Source organism: Cryptomeria japonica, chromosome 4 (genome assembly GCF_030272615.1).
Source record: "Cryptomeria japonica chromosome 4, Sugi_1.0, whole genome shotgun sequence".
In the NCBI taxonomy this organism is placed as follows: Eukaryota; Viridiplantae; Streptophyta; class Pinopsida; order Cupressales; family Cupressaceae; genus Cryptomeria; species Cryptomeria japonica.
The window spans coordinates 118451587-118473343 of NC_081408.1; the positions used below are offsets into that span (position 1 = coordinate 118451587).

A 21757-nucleotide genomic window follows, 5' to 3' on the forward strand; every position below is an offset into this window, starting at 1 on the left:
TTATCAATCTTGTAGCCCCTAATCTCACCAACCTGGCTATACAATTTGCCAAATATGTCAGAGGCCTCTTAACTATATCACATTTCTCAATATGAAAAGGTCATCTAATACATACTTTCTCAAATCTCCAAAAATCATAGAACTTTTCATGAGACATTGCATTTGAGCATTTCAATCAACTTTAGGATCTGTTGGTGCTACTAATGTTGCACTAATGTAATAAATTAATTTTCCATGATGCCTAGTTACGTGGAGTTAGAAGTGGAAATTTAGAACCCATGACAAAAAATGAAAGAGCACAAGATAGAGAGAGGCACAATCACACAAGACACCCCCCAAAATTATGATTTGGCACTTTACACTTCAAATAGGCTACAGTAGACTAAAACCAATAATGTACAAGATATTAGCTAGGATCCAAGCATGTATAAGTGCCAAATAGGCCCAAAAAAGACCAAATAATGAAAGTGATATTTCTACTTAAAATGGTGAAAAACTAATAGCACCATAGGAAAGTACACAAAAAAATATGCATTTTCAAAAAAAAAATGGCACCTGAAAAAAGAGGATGTATGAGCTTGAATGAAGCCCAGGAAGTTACAGAATCAAGGATTAGACAAAGCTGAGAAAAACTAACATTTCTAAAAAAAATGTTCACCAAAATCAAAAACTAACCACACTACTGCGGAGAGAACGGAAAAAATAGCCCAAATCAAAACAAATTGCATTGAAAAAGGCCTCAATTTGACCAAGTTATGAGCCTTCAAAGTTGGACTGCAAAATATAAAAATATAATGGTGAGGGGTCAATTATTTTTCAAAAAGTGTTGATGCAATGTTAATGCTAGTAAATGATGGGCTTGAACTTGATGGTCGTATGACCATCACACAAAAGAAACAACACCTTTTGTGGTAGTTCGTACTATAGGAACTTGACAACGTGGCAACTGATAAGGTGTATGGTTAATTGACATGACATGTATGGATTACTAACATGTGTCAGTATGGAAGTTGACATGACTTGATGACTATGCATATAAATGCTTAGATTGTTGTATAGTTTTCTAATTGTGTAGGCCGATGTGGTGTACAAATGACTATGAGGACTGCTGAGTGTGTGCTCATCGAGTGTTGACATGTTAGATGATGTGGATGAATGATATTATTGCATGTGTCATTGGGCATAGTTTATATGGTCAAATGGGAAGGTGTCATGGTACAATAAAAAATTGGCATGTGGAACAATGCTAAGTAAATGAAATAATGTCGTGTGGCAGTGTCTGGTGGTTCTCGATGAATGCTACTAGTGGTGATGGTATTGAGCCAATGTTGGAGTGGAAATCATCGGTTGAACTGATGGTGGGGGCATCCATAGTGGAGGAGATAGCTATGGTGGCACCTAGAGCTTGGTGTGGTGACACCCGATGGTAGATGTTGGAGCAAGCAGTAGTGTCAAAGTAGAGCAGTGCATGGAGAGTAGAGGTGGGTGGTCCAATGGGGTGGGATGGGAAGGTAAAATAGATGGGGTATAGTCATACCATGTAGGGTATCATCACTAAAAAAGCAATAAATTCCTCCCCACAAAACTTCCCTAATACTTTTTATTTATTTTTTCTAAACAAAAAAATTTGACAACAAAATAAAAAACTACAATTAAATTAAAATAAATTTTTGAAAAGAATTTCACAAAATTTTTTGTTCTTTGAAAAAAAACTTTACTGTTGGGTAGGTATGGGCATGGCTTGCTTGCCTCAAATTTTATTCCTTGAAAATGAATTTTTCCTAATGCAGGAAAATTAATAGTCAAAATTTATGGAAATGGCCTCTTGGATGCAATGTTGAGCTCAAATTCAGTGTACGACACTCCAAAAATTCCCTGCTCCTCAGATCTAAAAATATGTGAATCTACAAATGCCCCAAGATCTCGCCAAAAATACTATGCAATGGCACTCAAATGGCTCTGATACCATGTAAGAATTTTCCTATAGCAATCCAAGATCTAGAGGCCAATGAATAGCACAAAAGCAATAGAGAACAAGATAGACAAGAAAAAACTATATTCTTATCAAGATCCAAAAATCGATCAACTATACATTATGCATGAGCCTTCTTGTAAAGGAAAGACAAAATGAGAATGAGAGAATGCAAACATGACATGTGGCTCAATAAGATACAAGAGTAGGTAGGGGTAGGTAGGAGAAACAATAGATAATTCCACTAAAGGTAGATCACACACCAAAGGTGGAATTATCATTCCACTATAAGTGGATATGAATATGTGATAACAAGATAACAACACCAAAGGTGGAATTTCTCCTATAACCACATTCCATAAATATGCAATTCCCTAGGTGTCTCATATGAAAATGACTATGTAATGCATTATCCTAAGTCAACTTAAGTAAATTCTAATTACATGAGACATAAATTAAACCAAAAAAGATGATTCTTGTGGTAGATTCCTCATTTATGTGATAGTCTTGGTGGAAACTTTTGGTGTTCCAAAATTTAGAAAAAACTTTGATTTTACTATATCCCATTTTCTAAAATGATCTGGGTAGTGCCTCACATACCACTCTAACTCTTTATCCATTATTGATCTAACAAAGTATAGAAAATAATATTTATCAAGGAATTTTTTAATCTTCCCCAATATTAATTCTAAGATGAAGCAATGTTGTATGACATTAGTGGTATCTATGTTAAACATGGGGATCTTAATTGTAGTATTCATGTTACTAGATTTTTTCTTAGGATTTTTAGATATCTGTAATCGTACTACTAGATTCTTTACTAATTTCTTCTTTGTTGTTTACTTGTTTTTCTTGATCAATCTATTCTAAGGCATATTACCTCTCCTCTTGTCTCATTCTAACTTAATGTCAAAAACATCCTCTCCTAGGATCTCACTCCAACGTGTCTCTTGTTCATTGTTCTCTTCGATCTACTTTTAGTTTTCTTATATCTTTTATTCTTTCCTCTCTATTTGTTTTGGTGTCTCTTTTATATCAAACCTTCGACTCTTATTGCTAGCTAGGGATGGATTTTGGTCTAGGGGTAGTGTCTCTTGTAGACTTCTCTTCATCATTTGATTTGTGAAAGACATCATTTCTGGACACACCTCTTCATTAAAATTTTAATTATTTACATCTTTCTCTCTATTACCTTCTCTTAATTTTCTCATAATTAAATTAACTATTTCCTCCAAATCATCATTGGTCCAAAACTGGGTTCTTCTTGGTGGCTAGATAGAATCTTGAACCTATATTCTAATCAGACTATGACAATACTAAAATGTCTTGAAGAATGTAGTAGGGTTGTAGCCATATTGTTACTACTATACTCTTTCAACATCTTTTTATCGAGGATTTTTATTCTTCTTTTCATTTTGGTCATCATTTCTTTCATTTCATCAAATTTGGAATCCTGATATTTTGAATTTCTTTCTTGTGGTCTTTGTTTATTTTTCTTGTTATTTTGACTACATCCACCTTGTCACGCTCAACAATACCCTTATTGGAATAGTCTTATTGGAATAGTCTTATCTTCTTTTTTGTCTCTCTTCTCTTTGCATTGTTTACCTTAATCCCCTCTCTTCACCATTAGGGCTTGCCAATGTGTCTAATCTCCATTTCTTTGTTTGTTCTTGGATCTGTCTTTTGTATTTATTATCTCCTTTTGTCATAGGTGTCCAAGATTTGAGCTTTCATTATTCCTATTTTGCATCCCATGGTGGTTTCTTAATTAGTTTCATCAATAATCTAATCTCTTTATAGTTCTCTAGAATAGCTCTTATTTTCCATCCCCCATTCCCTTGGCACTTGATTCACTCTCACAAAGTAGACGTCAAGGAGATAGATTTTTTTCAATTTATCTCTATTTTATGTTATTTTGTTGATCTACTACTAATTTAATTTAAAAAAATTTCTCCTAGCAATAACCCCAATAGAACCTAACCAGGGTCTCGACAATAGAACCAATGTTAGCAAGAAATCTGAAGTAGATAGATCAGAGTTGTATTCCCAAAGGTTTTCTACTACTTGTAGTCTTTAACCTTGGAGGAGGTCCTATTGAGCTGATCAAGTGGATGAATTCTAAATCTAATTTAGCTACTCAATAAAATAAAAAATAGTATACAAAGTATTGTCTAGCAGTAACGTAGATTTATTATATTAATATCTAAATATGTCATGTAAACTCCTTATATGCTCTTTATCAAGTATGTCTTTTATCTATCACCTTAATCTTAGCCTCTTTAGTCACCTCATGACTACCTATTATATGTTATATTTATATCTCCCTTTAGGGTCACAACCATTTGATAATAGATTCTTAACCTATTTCAAAATTACTATTGTCAAATTACACCCTTATCTCTCTGTACTATTGTCTATAGCCTATTTTCAGGTCAACACTTTTGATATTCACGTATTGCTAGACATGGAGCTATTTTCTTTTACTAAGAAATTATGAAACAAACACCTTTGCCATCCTTTATGAATATTAATCTCAGAAACATATGTAGAGAGATAAGATTAATCATTGTTGATGGAGATGTAGTACCAAATGAGAAGAAGGTATCAATGAAGTAGTTACAAAATTTTCCCATACAAAAAAAAATGAAAATTTCTATTGGCAGGAACTATGCAGGAACTATATGAGAGTATTGAAACTTCGTCAATGATTTTACTTCTAATTTTTCAATTTAAGTTGAACTTTGAGTGAAGGAAACATAGTGTTAGCCTCAATAAACTATATACTGCCCTTTCTTTCAAAGTTATAGGTTTTGACTTACCTTTCTGGAAAAGTGATAATAATCCTAACCAAAAAAGGTTTAATTTTTGTAAAATTATTTCTACTTTAAAAAGGTAGTTAGGGTAGTTACTAGGTAGTCACTAAGTTGTTATTAAGAGGGACCTATAAATACATGCTACTTCATATTATAACAAGAGACTCTTACAAAGGAGGAAATTTTGAGAACATTTTGAATAGATTTTATGAAGATTTTTGGTTTGAAACTCTGTATTTAATTGTTTCTAGATTTGTATAATTTTTAAAAGAATTCTGACTTCCCCAATAGACAATAACAAATGTGCCAACAATACCCAGAATGAATCGTGTTGATTCTAAATTCTCTTTAATTTTTTATTTTTAAAACCATGAAACAACACATAATGTTGGTTTTTCGTTTTACATTAGATAATAGTCAACAATCCTACTTCTAAAATTCAGTGTTGCCAGAAAGGTCGAATACAACTACAGTTTTAGACGGCCTTAGCAAGGTAAGAAAATACTATATAGCGAGTGTCATTCTATGATTATCACGATGATGGAAATTGGAATTGGATAGCCAATCAGCCCTATATCAAATATTATTGAAGCTTAAATAATTTTATGATTTTTTTTAATGTTTAAACTCATCGATGGAGCACATAAAATTCTATGAGATTCATTCTACCTGTTAGACTATTAGAATGACAAAGTCTCATCAAGAAGCTGTGTGTCTTCGAAATCCAATACAGATTATGTCAAAAACAGTTTGTAATACCATTTAATAATCCCAAAGTTAAATGAAATCATGTGCTCAGGAAATGCATTACGTTTTACAAACGAGAGAATTGAAGATATGAACGATAGTGTTGACTATTAGCTAGTGTTCGTAATTTTCACCCAGATAAAGATTCTTTTAATTATGAACAGCACAGAATCCAGAGCTGTGTTTGTTCTAGGTCACCTTGCGTCCATTTGAGTGACCGTGGTTTCATTTATAGAAGGTATGTTAGAACATTCTGGAATCTCTTGGAAATACAGCGCAGAACATTCGTGAATGTTAGTCGCCTGAGATGTTGAAGCATAGTTTTCGCTATTGCTTACAAAAGCAGGATTTGAAGGATTTGGCAATGTCTCTGAACTGCTGGAGAGCATCACAATAACATTAGACATAGCTGGACGAAGTGTTGCATCAGCCTGTACGCACAAAAGCCCAACATGAATGCATCTTAAGGCCTGCTCCTCACTGACTTGTAATATCTTTTGAGTGTACCAGATTCAGTGCATTTCCTCTCTTGAATAGTTTCCATGCCTGCATCACATCTCAATAAGTCACCTGTTGGTTTGGATGACTACTAACATTGAAAAGTAATATGCCTAAAATGGGTGTTGTAGTTTTTGGTTTTGTGTGTGATTTTTTTGCATCAATATTGTCAATCACATTTTGTGATTCTCATCGTTAGAATGAAAAATGTTCAAGAAACAGAAAGATTCTGATAATGGATAATTGAATTTTATCTAAAACATTATTGTAAAAAATTACACACAATCAAAATAAAAAATAACAACAAGAATTATCATAAATTGTGAAAAAATCTGCGATAAATGTTGTTCACACCCATTCCAACAGCGTTTCCGTATGATGTGGAAGATCAGTAGCAGTGTTTTTCTTTCCAGTGACCATCTCAAGCAGCACCACTCCAAAACTATAAACGTCCACTTTAACTGACAGATGTCCTCGCATTGCATACTCTGGAGAAATGTAACCGCTGCAATCAAATTGAAACTTTTATGAATGTTTATTTTTAAAAAAAATTAAAATATTTATAAATGAAAAATAATTGGGTTATATTACAATTGTTTAGCAAAGAAATTCACAATTTCTATAGCTTAACCATTATCAATTTAAAACTGAGAGCACATAGACTGCATTATCCTCATTATGCTTACTATGTGCCTGCAACTCTTGTATGAATATGCGTTTCATCTTCAGGGAAGAGTTTGGCCAAACCGAAATCAGCTATCTTTGGATTGAGTTTGTCGTCAAGTAAAATGTTATGTACTTTAATATCTCTATGAATAATTCGCAGCTGTGAATCCTCGTGTAGGTAGTGAAGCCCACGTGCAATTCCAATGATGATATTATGACGCTTTTGCCAATCTAGCTCTCTAGCCTTCTCTGAATCTGTTATCCCAAGTTTTTAGAACATTTGTAGCCCCTTCATCTTTTTCAAATTAATTTAAGGTTGAATAATGACTTACCAAAGAGAAATGTGTCCAAGCTTTTGTAAGGATAATACTCATAAACAAGCAGCCTTTCATCACCGTGGACACAACATCCTAACAGCTTTGCAAGATTTCGGTGGTGAATATTAGCCACCAGTTTCACTTCATTCATGAAATCTACGTTTCCTTGTGCAGTCCTGATAGAAAGTTTTTTCTCTGCTATCTCATTTCCATCTCTAGTTATTCCCTGAAACATAGAAAATAGATTTAGAGCTCTCCATTTAAATACCCATTAGTTTACACCAAGATTAAACTATTGACTGACCTTGTATACCACACCGAAACCTCCCTTTCCAAGCATATTTTTGTCATGAAAATTTTCTGTGGCTTCTGCTAGCATTTCAAAGCTAAAGACAAATGGTTGCTGTTGCCTAAGCCAACCAGATTCAGAGGAAATTCCTTGCCTTTCTGTAGTATTAGAAAATAATGAGAGAAAATTGATTAAAAACTGAGAATTCATTACACTAAAACCACAACGATGAAATAACTAAATATTATAAATGAATTCCCAGAGGAGCACCTTGATTGTCAGTGGAGGTTATTTGCCTCCCGAAAATGACTAATTTAACCTTTTTTCTCAATATAATCAGAGAAAGGACTAGTGCCAGTAATAGGCCTCCCGGAAGACCGAGTACTATGGGTAATGTTCTTGAAAACTTTTCTGTAAAGTACAGTTCAATAGTTATTTATCAGAATTCTATTTCACAAAATGGCTACAATTTCAAAAGACAAAAAATAAGAAGAGCATAAATATCATAGATATACAGGGTTGCTAAGATGCAACTCTTACTTTAAGAGCGGCATTCACAAAATAGCTACAACTTCAAAAGATGAAAAATAAGAAGAGCATAAATTTCATAGATATACAGGGTTGCTTAGACGCGACTCCTTTTTTAACTGCAGTATTCACAAAATGGCTACAACCTAAAAGACGAAAGAACAACATGAATTACATAGATATGCAGGATTGCTTAGATGCAACTTTTACTTTAACTGCGGCATTCACAAAATGGCTACAAATTCAAACGACAAAAAATAAGAAGAGCATAAATGTTATAGATAACCAGGGTTGCTTAGATCCAACTCTTTTATGTGGATCTTATTAAAGACATTAAGCTATTGAAAGTTTTTTCTAATTTGACTGTTTATAACTTTTTATATCAACATTTCAGATCATACTAACAAATCAGATCAATTGAATTATTAGTCTGAAATTATCTAATTTTGAATCAACTAAAAAACAAAAACTATAAAAGGAACTCAACATGTAATTTGATATAAATGAGAAAAAGAAGATAATGTAATTCTTTGAACATACTTTTTGATGGCGCCGAAGAAGTTCCATTAGCCTTATTGGGAGGAGGAGCAGCTGTGGATGTATTTGGAGTGGGACACTCAGGGTTGGGATGGTCTAAAAATGGATATGTATCATATATTACCTTGCAGCTTCCCAACTGAATCTGGGCCCCTTGGTTTGCAGAACAGCAAGTGTTCGTATATGATCTTGCAGTATCCAGGCATGATTTACAATCTTTTATTGAAAGATCTCTCCAACACTGAACCAAATCGTACAAAATTCCCGAAGCAGAATAGTTTGCCGATCCAGTAGCGAATCCATTATTTGCAGGGATGTAAGCTTTGTTAGACAGATTCGACAGAAGGCTACTGGTTGTGGACTTGAAAGCCTTCCCGCTTAGGGTATTCCCGTTTGCCAAGATAACTCCTTGAGTATCTAGTGTTGAAATGAAATTAGAGTTATTATAGCGCAGGAAGCAGTCATCCAACCATATTCGCCCACCTATGTAGTTGGCGCAACGTACTTGAATACTGCTGTTCGCCTTCAGTGCACAGTTTGAGCATCTTACTGCTGTTATATTTCCAGTACACTGCAGCAGACCATAGACCTTATTGGGAAATTGGCCATAGGAAGAAGTGTTAAACCCTGAATTTTGAGGTGCATTAAGAACCAGATCGTTGATAACCAGATTCAAGTTTGTGAAATAAATGCTGCCATTTGTGAAAGCTGAGGAATTATCGCATTTGTGCCATACGTAGCCACATAAAGCTGAAGTAAAATTCATTTCAAACAGCAACAGGAGTAGGGGTGGAAAAAGAGCCGATCTTCTGCAAGGAATAAAAGGGAAAGAGTTGTACTCCATGTTTTTCTTCACTTGAAATCTGATGCCAATTTGGTATTTTAGACAGCGTGGGCAGCTTCTTTGGGATGATGAATTAAAGAAATAAGCATCACTTTACTGGTTACCAGTGAAATTATTCAAGAATAAATGTCAATGGATTGTCCTTTCAAAAAATGAAAAAATATATAGGATTATGAAAGTGATATGTAATTTGGACTTATCCTTTCATTAGGTAGAGTGAGGGCCCATTATCATTGTTCATTAGGTAGAGTGAGGGCCCATTATCATTATTTATTGGTAGAAAAAGATGCCATACACTTTTTAATTTCAAGTTCATAAAAAAAGAACATTTTAAATTTTTTTTGAATTTAATACAACATACCAATTATTTATAGAAAAGATCAACATTCAACTGTAGTCTTTCAAACAACTGGAATGCTTTTAGAGGCAAAGACAATGTCTTAGTAGAGCTTAAACTAAGTATATTTTTTTATTTTTATTTTTTCTTGGCTGCTCAGTCACACACTTTACCTCCTTAATTGTGAAAGTAATAGGTAATATAAATTATCGAGTTAGTTTATGCTTCACTCAGCAGCCACCTGTTTGGAAGACGTCATTGGAAGACGTCATTGGAAAACGTCAGTTGAACGTACAGCTTCTATATAAATTAATTTGCTAGAAAGAATGTCAAATTTTTAAATGATTTTGGTTTCTTTTCATTTTTTTACTTTTATTTTTTCATAAAAATGCTAAATGATTTAGTTGTAATATAGATTATTAGAAGTTATTTTCAAGATTTGTAGTAAATATGGGATTCATTAGTTTATCATAAGTTTATCATAAGGTTAGATTTATAATTGTATAAGTGGTTTTGGTTTTAAGATATATTTGAAAAAATGATTTTTGATGTTTAAATTTACAAAGTTTTCATAGTTCATACGATTTCAAAAAATTTCATATGAACTAGATCAATTCTGATTCACCTTTTTAAATTAAACCAATAGAAAGTGAAATATATGTTTTGAATTTTAAAATGATGTAAACTAATAAAATTTAAATTTTTTGTCTATTTTATGTTTGTAATTTTAACAAAAAAATTAAAAAATTATTTGAATGTAGCTTTTAATAAAGTAAACACTATAATTTAGTTGCTGATAAAAAATTGAAATTAAAGTTACAAAGCTTCCACACTTTATTTAGTAAATTTTATTTTTTTAAAGAGTTGTTGAAACGTTGAGTTTTTTTAATATTTTAATTTTTCTGATAATTAAACTCAAAGTGGTATAAAATATAAATTTAGTGGACATTTTTACTTAAATGCACTTGTGTTGAAAATTTGGCTTGAAATGTGACATAATTTTGTGCTTTACCTTGACATCCATTTATTATCATGGATTCATTTGTATACCTTGATGGTTATTTTATCTCTCAAATTTCATTGGTTACTTTCTAAGAGAATGATTTGCATGATTCCTATATGATTCCACAACCTAATTATGATGTGTGTTATGATCTTTACATATATAAATGTAGTCTGATTCCTTTCTAGTGTATATCTACATGATACCAGGCCCTTCGTTAACCTTTATGTTCATTTATTTTATCAAACTATGATATGTTACTTTATTATTTCACTAATGGAAACTAGTCTTAGTTATTTAGATTATTTTCTTTCAGTGGTCCTCGAATTCCCCTCCAATAATTTCTATCCATATATTTTATGAGGCCCTTCATTAACACATGTAAAGTAACTGGACATACCTATTAGAATATGGCTAGAGATCAAGTAGTAGTTAAATCCAATCCACTGGTTTTACCATATATTTCTCCATATTATATTCCTTTACCTAATTTAACTAATATAAGATGAGGAAGTTTTGATTTAATTTATCAACTTAAAAAGATTCATAAATTTATTTTTGTGAGAATTATTCATAGTCTCTAAGATATAAACATATGTTGTATAGAAAAATTTAGAAATGATTGCAATACTATTTAATGTTTTGATTAGATAAGCATGGGAATGACTCAAGCCCATAATAAGGTAGTTGTCAAGGCAAAAAGAGAGAATCTCAAACGAGTTAAGATTGGAAAAATAAAGAGAAAAGAGAAAAAATTAATAATATCATTAGAAATATGTTGGAAATAGAAGGGAGGTGGGATTTGAGTGGCTTCTATTGAATCCCTTCTTAAAGAAATAAGTGTCAATACTAGCATACTAGGAATGAGGATCTTTCTTCAATCCATTAAGAGATTTCTTCAACTTGTAAAATAAGTGTTATTCTCCTAGATAGCCTATAGATCTTTCCACACAAACTTCCTCATCTATATATCAATTAAGGAATATTGATTTTACATATATCTGATAAATTTGATGCTTATGGTGTGTAGCAATAGCCAATATAATCTTGACTATATCACATCTAGCAACAAGAGTAAAAGTTTTTGGATAATCTATTATAGGTGTTTGTGAGAATCCTTTGGCAACTAATCTTGCCTTATGTTGTTCAACTAAACCATAAGCATGATATTTGACCCTATATATCCATTTGGCACCAATTGCATGTTTATCTTTGGGAAGTTTCACTAATTCTAAGATATTATTTATAAGAATGGAATTTAACTCATCAATCATAGCATTAGCACATACTAGTTCTTTGACTATTTCTTCATACATGGAGGGTTCAACTTGAATTGTAATAAGCGAACAAAAAGTTAAAAAATAAATTTATATTAACACTCCTCTGATTAATATCTAATAAACTTTGTACCTTTCTTGGAGTTGATGATGGAGATTAATTATCACCTAAGTTTTCTCTACTATAATAACTAGGTAAAATTGGAGGGCTAGAGTTTGAGCTTGAACTCGTGGGGAGAGAAGGAATAATATTATCTTCCATGCCCATGATTATTGATGTTATTTTTTGTACACCATCTTTCAATTGCCATAATTCCCATTCATAAAAAATCACATCTCAACTAACAACCCATTACTTTGTGTTAGGATTATAAAATATCTGTCATTTAGTTTCATTAGAAAATCCCACGAAGATATAAAGTTAGGATTTAGCATCCCATTTTTGTCCTCTTTAAATTAGAACATGAACATATGCTAGATAGCCAAATAATTAGAGATGATAAAATGAAGGGTTATGACCACTCCAATATTTCTTTGGAGTGATGTTTTGAACTTCTTTTGTGGGGCTTTGATTTAGAATGTATAACATTGTCACAACCACTTATCCCAAAAATTATTTCAAAGATGTTTTCTTGAAACATACTCCATGCCATTTCTATAATTGTACAATTCTTTCTTTATGTAATGCCATTTTTTTGAGGTGTATATGTGGTAGTATGATGTCTATTTATGCCATTATTAATGTAAAAAATAGAAAAAAATTAAGTAAATTCTCTCCATCTTTTTTGAACATTTTAACATAATAACCACTCTACATTTTAGTTATAGCTTTAAATTTCTTGAAGCATGGAAAAGCCTCAAAAATTTTCTTAAAACAAACAAATCAAAGTGTGGCAAGAGTATTCATCAATAAATGCAAAAACTAAAGGTTCTTACCCAATGATTCCCCTTGTATGTCACAACAAATAACAACATGCAAAAGCTCTACATGTGATTTTTCCCTCCATGATTTGTTCACTAAAAAACGCTCAAACATGATACTTGCTAAGTGCACACCCTTAACTAACTTCTTCTTTAATCTAAGTTGCACAAAGCCCTCTCACCATATTCTTCTTGTGAAGTAAAATTAATGCTTGAAAATTCAAATGACAATAACATTGATGTCATAACCATAAATCATCTATGGTTGATTTTAGTGCATGAAACAAACTACAAACCAATATGAGAGGAGAAAATCTAATCTATATTCTACAAGCCTTTACTACAAGATGACAATTGTCCAATTGATCAAATATTTTATGGTAGTTATCTTCAAAAACTACATCATAGTTTTTCGCTACAAGTTTCCCAATACTTAGCATTTTCTGCTATAACTTTTGCACAAATAAAGTATCATAAATATGAGTAGATTCACTTTGCTTAGTCTTGATTGCAAAAATACATTTTCACCTATTTATCATTTCTATATTTAAATTGACTTTGCATTGAATCATCTATTTTGACTAAGAGATCAAGATTTACCTATCATATGATTTGAGTAGCTGCCATCCACAAATAATACATTCTATTGATGTTCTTTAACCAAATTGCATGTGAAACGTGGATACTTTGTCTGTCAAAGACTATTCAATATAATTAGCTCTTGACTCATTCAATTCAGATTTCTTTTTTGCACTCAAAAGCATAGCACGTCCATACCTTTCATAATACTTAAACTAGATACTCCTATACTCCATATGATTTCATTCTATTCCTCTAGTATTTCCTTTTCTTTGTCTACCTCATTATCTATTATTACCACACAATTAACCTTGAGATTTAGTATCTTGTTAGAGGGAGGAGATTTGGACCTTTCTTCAATTCTTAGAAGACTAGAAAGCATACACCAAACTTTTCATAGAATGTTGCATACGCTTCTTCTGAGATCGTAAAGAGCCTATCAACTCTACGATTTCAAAAGTGGTTTGATCTCTACTTTCTTTAATGGCTATCACAACTAGATCAAACTTAGGAGGAAGAGATCCTATAAAAAATTCTACAATTTTTTGTTTTGTTATAATTTCCCCTTGAATCCTAAGTTAGTTCACAATACCTTTAATCCTAGTAATAAATTTTTAAATAGACTTAGCTTCTTTTATTCTTATTTTCAAAATTCTCTTCAAATTAATAGTCTAATTTTGTTTGTATCTTAGTATGAAATTTATAGAGCCAACCATACATCCTTTGAGTTTTTTTACCAACAATACGAAAAAATTAGAAACATCCCATACAAATTAAATGATGAAAAGAACTTATTTTACCATCTTTCTATCTTCTTTCAACTGAAAAAAATAAAAACTCAAGCTGCTCAAAACTGAGCTAATGACCAGAATCAAAGTATATATTGTTTTCAAAACTGAATTGTATTCATCCACTGATAATCCAATACAATAACGGCAAACTGACTTTTAAAGGGAATAGATATGCTAGATACAAGCATTTGAGAAAAACTAAGCAGAAAACTAAAAATAACCCATAAAGAAGACATTGCATGGGTTGTTTTTAAGAACAAATTGATCAAAATGCTAAATATATCGCATGCAATCTTTATTGTGCATAAAACTACAAACTAAAACAAAAAATAATTGTTTTTGATCAAGCATATTCAAATGTAATAATAGGATAGTGTTCACTACTACCTACTATCTCTAATTTTTACCAGATAAGCACACTGTTATTTATGAACAGCGTAGAATCCAGAGTTGTGTTTCTTCTAGGTCACCTTGCATCCATTTCAGTGAGTGTGATTTCATTTATAGAACCCCTGATCCCGTCTGAGATGTTATTCCACTATCACACTATTCAATCCCCGAGTTTGACTTTGATATGGATGTTCAAGCATAGCTTTCGCTATTAGTTACAAAAGCAGGCTTTGAAGGATCTGGCATTGTCACTGAGTTGCTAGAGAGAATCAAAATAACATCAGACATAGCTGGACGAAGTGTTGCATCATCCTGTACACACAAAAGCCCAAGATGAATGCATCTTAAGGTCTGCTCCTGATTAACTTTTGACGTCTTTGAATCTATCATAGCCAGCGCATTTCCTCTATTGAATAGTTTCCATGCCTACACCACATCTAATTAAATCGCAACAGTTTGGATGACTGGTAACATTTTAAAGTAATAGATGAGGATAACGGGCAGTGATAAATCCTCTTTCTTACCCATTCCAACAGGTTTTGCATATGATCTGGAAGATCAGTATGTTTCCTTCCACTGATGATTTCAAGCAACACCACTCCAAAACTGTGAACGTCTACTTTGACTGACAACTGCGCTCGCACTACATACTCTGGAGGCATGTAACCGCTGCAATCAAATCGAAATGATTTAGAAAATAAATTTACAATTTCAATAGCTTAAATATTAACAATTTGAATCCAAGAGTAAATGAAATGCATTATCGTTATGGTGCTTACTATGTGCCTGCAACTCTTGTATGAATATGTGTCTCGTCTTCAGGAAAAATTTGGGCCAAACCAAAGTCAGCTATCTTTGGGTTGAGTTTTTCGTCAAGTAAGATATTATATAATTTTATATCTCTATTAATAATTCGCAGCTGTGAATCCTGTTGCAGGTAGAGAAACCCACGTGCAATTCCAGTGATAATGATATGACGCTTTTACCAATCTAGTTCTCTACCCTTCTCTGAATCTGTTATCCCAAATTTTTAGAACATTTGAACTCCATCTTTCTCGAATTAAATTAAGGCTGAATGATGACTTACCAAAGAGAAACGTATCCAACCTCTTGTTAGGAAAATATTGATAAACAAGCATCCTTTCACCTCCCTCGGCACAACATCCTAGCAACTTTGCAAGGTTTCGGTGTTGAACATAAGCCACCAATTTCACTTCATTCATAAATTCTTTATTTCCTTGTGCAGATTTGACTGAAAGCTTTTCCACTGCTATCTCATTTCCATCTCTAGTTATGCCCTAAAACATAGAAAAGAGATTTAGAACTTTCCATTTAAATAGACATTAGTTTACACCAAGATTAAACTATTGACCAACCTTGTATACCACACCGAAAACTCCATCTTCAAGCTTATTTTTGTCATGAAAATTCTCTGTGGCTTCTGCTAGCGTTTCTAAGCTGAAGACAAATTGTTGGTCTTGCAGAAGTAAGCCAGATTCAGAGGAAATTCCATGCCTCTCTGTGGCATTTGAAAATAATGAGAGAAAAATGAGGTAAGCTTAAAGATATTGTTACACTAAAACCACAATAAAGAAAAAACTAAAACTTAGAAATGGATTCCCAAAGAACCTTGATCGTCGGGAGCAGTAGTTATTGGCCTCCTAAATATGAGGAATTTAACCCTTTTTATCAATACAATGAGAAAAAGAACTGATACCAGCGTAATGCCTCCAATAACACAGAAAACTATGGTTAATGTTTGTGAAGACCTTTCTGTAAAGGACAGTTCAACAGTTATTGGTTACAATTGTAGCTCTATGATGCTTTAAAAGTACTAATAATGGAAAGAGGATCATTTGATTGCAAGTTAACATATGCTATCTTCCTTATACTTTAACTGCGGCATCAATGGCTGCAACCCCGAAAGAAAAAAAATGTTGAAGAGCATAAATTTTCATATATATAAAGGGTTGTAGTTTCAAATCAAGCTGGTGACTATCCAATAACTATGAGATCTATGAAACCATTGATATTTGAATCAAATGAGAAAACAAAAACTGTAAAAGAACATTTGTTAAAAACGAAAAAGAAGATTATGTAATTCTTGAAGATACTTTTTGATGTCTTCGAAAGAGTTCCATTGACTGTCTGAGGCGGGGCAGGTGTGGAAGCAGTTGGATGGGAGGGAGAAGGTGATTGAGCAGACTCAAAAAAGGGGTGTGTCTCATATATTAACTTGCAACTTCCCAACTGAACCTGGGCCCCTTGGTTTGAAAAATTACTGATAATTGTTCTTGCTTTAAACAAGCATGATTTACAATCTTGTATTGACATATCTCTTCAACACTGAACTAAACCGTATAACATTCCTGAAGCAGAATAATTGGCCTATCCAGTAGCGAATCCCTTATTTGCAGAGATGTAAGCTCTATTTGACAGATTCGACAGAAGCTCACTGGTCGTGGACCTGAAAGCCTCCCCGACTATATGATTCTTGTTCACCACGATAACTCCATGAGTATCTAGTGTTGAAATGAAATTAGAGTTGTTATAGCGGAGGAAGCAGTCATCCAACCATATTCGCCCACCTATGTCGTTGGCACAACGGTTTTGAATAATGCTATTGGCTTCCGCAAGACAGTTTGAGCATCTCACTGCCGGTATATTTCCAGTACACTGCAGCAGACCATAGACCTTATTGGTAGATTGGCCATGGGAAGAAGTGTTAAACCCTAAATTTTGAGGTGCGTTAAGAAACAGATCGTTGATAACCAGATTCAAATTAGTGGAATAAGTGCTGCCATCGGTGAAAGCTGAGGAATTATCGCAGGTGTGCCATATGTAGCCACATAAGGCTGAAGTAAAATTCATTACAAACAGCAACAGGAGTAGGGGTGGAAAAAGAGCCGATCTTCTGCAAGGAATAAAAGGGAAAGAGTTGTGCTCCATGTTTTTCTTCACTTGAACTCTGATGCCAATTTGCTATTTTAGACAGCGTGGGAAACTTCTTTGTGGGGATGAATTAAAGAAATGAGCATCACTTTACTGGTTAGCACTAAAATTATTCAAGAATAAATGTCAATGGGTTGTTCTTTTAAAAAATGAAAATATGTAGGATTATGAAGGTGACATAGAATTTGAACTTATCTTTTTTTCAACGGACTGAGGGCCCATTATCATTGTTCATTAGGTAGAAAGAGGGCCCATTATCATTATTCATTGGTAGAAAAAGATCTCATACACTTTAATTTCAAAGCTCATAAAAAATGAACAGTTAAATTGTTTGATACAGCATACCAATTATTTATAGAAAAGATCAACATTCAATTGGAGTCTTTCAAGGCAAAGACAATGTCTTGTTTGAGCTTAAACTAAGCACATTATTAGTATATTCTTAAATTATTAGTATATTCTTAATGGCTATTCAGTCACACACTTTACCACCATGACTCTTTTGGGTGATTCACCTAGAATCTACTTTAAGTTCTCCCAGATATGGTATGTTTTTAGAATGGAGATCCTTTTCACTATTTGAAAGGATAGAAATGTTGTTATTTTTTCTCATAGTTACTTGGATATTAATATTTCGCTTTATGCTAAAGCTTGCATTTGTAACAATGTTTTAATGCAGATTCAAGTACTCTATTTCTGTCGACCGTACTCCACCCCACCCCACCCCGTGGCCGTCGTGGCAGTCGCAGCTCCTCTACCTGCTGCTCAGTCCCAGACTCCCCGCCCCCCCTTAAGCAGGAGAGGTGATGCTTGGCGTCACCGTTCGGCTTCCCCGACGCGGCATGGCTCTCGGGGTGGCCCTCTAATGCTCCTGTGGCCTTTGTTCCTGCTACTACTGATTTTGCGTGGCCCTCTGCCACCACCTCCAAGTTTCCTCGCCTAGCTTTGGAGATCTCATCTCCCAGGCAAGAGGAAGGAGAAATTGAAAGAGATCCTGAAGATGGGTGGTCTGTGCTAGACCCGACTCCTGACCCCACTGATGTATGGGGCAAACAAGATGACCCTGATCCTCCACCCTCAGTTGCCTCTGCTTTGGCTGCCTTTGATGAATAGCTTGTTGTTTTTTTGTTTCCAGCCTTCTAATTAATAGAAAAGACTAATTAATAGAAAAGGCCTATTCATCAAAATAAAATAAAATAAATTGTGAAATTGATAAGTAATATAAATTATGCTTCACTCAGCAGCCAGCTGTTTGGAAGACGTAGTTCAAAGTGCAGCTTCTATATAAATTAATTTGCTAAAAAGAATGTCAAATTTTAGGAATGAACGTGTTTAATGGTCAAAACACTTGGAAGGCATGACCATTTCCTGTGACTCCAATCAATATAAATTTAAAACAAAATAAAAATAATAAAGCAAACAAGGCGTGGTTCTTGCTTATTTGTTTCTCTTATTTTTTAATTTCTCTGCTCGTGTTTTGAATAACGAGAATTTGACTGCATTCGATAGATTATATATTGAGAGAATATGGAATCACAATTCTAAAATCTCATTTTTATGGAAATAAATTAAATATTCAATACTACTTTTTATATCGTGTTTTGGGTTTCTTTTCTTCATTTATTTGTTTTTGTTTTTTCTATAAAAAATGCTAGATGAGTTAGTTGCAGTTTAAGATAATTCAAAGTTATTTTCAAGATTTGTATTAAATATCAAGTTTATTAGTTAACTATTAAGGTTCAGTTTATAATTGTATAAATGATTAATGTTGGATATATAATTGTAAAAATGATTTCAGATATTCAAATTCATGAAATTTTTATACTCCATAATCATTTCAAGATTGTTTCGTATGGATTAGACCATGTAGATTTTTGGGCAATAAGAAATTTACATGGTCTAATTCAAATTTCAGATGTAAATATCAAATATGAACATTTTATTTGTTCTTATTCTACCATCTAATTATAGTGAGTTGACTTTAAGTATGAAATATTTAGATTACATGTTTGGTTGTTGTATTTAAGGATTCACTCTAATTCATTTGGAACATCTAATAGATCAATGGTAAGAAGTCCTCGAGAGCACACTAACAAGCCTTACAAAATTTATTTAGTGACATCAACACTCAATATTATTCAAAAACATACTACATGACCACTAGTTCTCCTTAATTATTCTCAATGTTCTTAAGTCAATGCAAGAGAGATAGTATCTTGATCACATGTAAATTATCAATTGTATAACCAAGTATTTTTTTTAAGCGGGTTTTGAAACATAGGTTTTTAGATTTTTAGACTATGGATTAACATAAGTATATTCGCACAAAAGGGACAAAATTTTCTATCTAGATATTGATATTGTAGTTGACTAGGAAAAATTCACATTTGCAAAATTGATTCATGTAGAGAAATCAAATGTTGTTTATTTTAATAAGCTAGCCTAAAATATATCTAAATTTTTATTGTAGGAATATGTATGTTTGGGACACCTACTACAATTATATTCGACATCAAAATAAGATTTAAGTGCCTTGCTTATTTAGTTAAATCTCAAGTATCTATACATTTATTCAACACAACTCTAACTTCTAGGATATATATTCATCATTTCTTATTTAATTGGTTTTTTCTATTTTTGATACATAAAATATTTTATTTATTTATATTTTTTGTTAATTTATGTACTCCTACAACACCCTAAAATTTTTACCCTTGTAATATCTATTGAAAGTTTTGTTGGAGTCTATTGGATTTGATTTTTAATTGCTGCTACTAGGATATGTTGTTGTCATTTATGTCAACATAATCCTATGAGTTACTCCAGAGATTTTGGGAAGATATTATGATCCGGTTTTTGGTAGTTTGGTTTTGCTGATCACTATTTTGCAGCAACCGGTATTTCCTCCAGTATATTTTGGTATGATCTGATCGTGTGCTGAGACTTTGGATTATTGTTTGGGATGATCCTGTGTATCTTCATTTCAGATGGTTCGTGATTTGGTTCTCCACAAGTTATCTTTCCTCCTGACAATTGTTGATTGGTTGTGTTCTTAAGCTTTGAGACGTTGACCAATGAAGATTTGAAAAGAGGTGTTGGTGCAACTGTTCCGGATGATTCTAACATGTTGGCTGGTGTTTCCTAGTCGTGTCTTATTTGTTGTGGTGATCCACATTGATCATTGTGCGATTTTTTGGTGACTTCTATGAACTGGTGTTGACTTTCATGTTATTTAGTATTTTTTGTGGTGTAGCATGTTGTGGTTGATCTTAGCAGAATTTCTCGTGGATTTGATCATTTGGGAATTTGAATTAGGTCCATGCTATGTAATGTAAATCACAATATTGGTTCGATGGTTAATTTTTGTATCGTGTAATGTAATTTTTGTAATTATGAGATGAGGGTTGAGGGTTTAGCTGACCTTGCTATCAAGGTTGATGGTTTGTATTTATAGATGAGATGTTAAAGTAATTTAGGTGTCAGTATTGTATCTCCATTATTAGAGAGAAATGATAATGCAAAAAAGAGATTTATCATTCAGTGAAGTGTTGTAGTGAGATTGGTGTTGTAGAGCAGACAACTGTGCTTAACTGAAACTATCATTAGGCATTTGTAGATGCTATCATTGCAATTCATTTCTTCTAGCTTATAGTTTGAATTATTTGGTAAGTCAGTGAGACTTCCCTGAGGGTTGTATTCTTTCGAGCATATATCTTTTAAGCAATGAGCTCTAGGCAGTGTGCTTGAATGCATGTGCATTCCCCATTGTGATATTTTCACATACTACTGCAGAGTATCATATTATTGTGGGTAGGTTCCCACCGTGGTTTTTCCCTTGACCCGGTTTTCCACGTCAAAAATCTTGGTGTTATGTGTTGTGTTGATAATTTTCTTATCCGTTTGTTACTATAGTTTATTAGTTTATGTTTTAGAGTTTAATTATCTATTTCTAGTGAAGACGGATTCCTCCCCTCTTGATCTTCCTTCTTGATTGCTACTAATAATTGGTATCAGAGCTAGATCCTCCGATAGAAGATTAATCGCTTGAGCAGATCTGGGATGATAGCTCAAGGTATTCTTTTCAAGAAGGATAGTCTGAGGTTTGATAGAAGTAACTATACCGTGCGGAAGAACTAGATGGAGGTGCGCTTGAAATGTCTTAGAGAAGATTACTGGAAGATTATTAAGAATTCCTATGTTGTTCCTGAAAATGGACCAATCACTCCTGATGAGGTTAAGGAAGTTGAGTATAATATCAGAGTGAACAAATCATTGCTTAGTGCCCTGATTGAT

General features: G+C 33.1%; 2 protein-coding genes and 1 pseudogene across 2 annotated transcripts; all 3 read right to left on the minus strand.

The window, feature by feature from the left end:
- Positions 1-5729: 5729 nt before the first annotated feature.
- On the minus strand, positions 5730-9214 carry LOC131874933 (cysteine-rich receptor-like protein kinase 25). Its single transcript, XM_059218891.1, has 7 exons — positions 8374-9214; positions 7576-7716; positions 7330-7463; positions 7032-7242; positions 6720-6954; positions 6388-6538; positions 5730-6029 (listed from the first exon to the last, which is right to left on the minus strand). The coding sequence occupies exons 1-7, from the start codon at positions 9212-9214 to the stop codon at positions 5730-5732; spliced, it is 2013 nt and encodes a 670-aa protein (XP_059074874.1).
- Positions 9215-14704: 5490 nt separating this feature from the next.
- LOC131874934 (cysteine-rich receptor-like protein kinase 6) lies at positions 14705-15651 on the minus strand (annotated as a pseudogene).
- Positions 15652-16900: 1249 nt separating this feature from the next.
- LOC131874935 (cysteine-rich repeat secretory protein 55-like) lies at positions 16901-17383 on the minus strand. Its single transcript, XM_059218892.1, has one exon. The coding sequence runs from the start codon at positions 17381-17383 to the stop codon at positions 16901-16903; it is 483 nt and encodes a 160-aa protein (XP_059074875.1).
- Positions 17384-21757: the final 4374 nt, after the last annotated feature.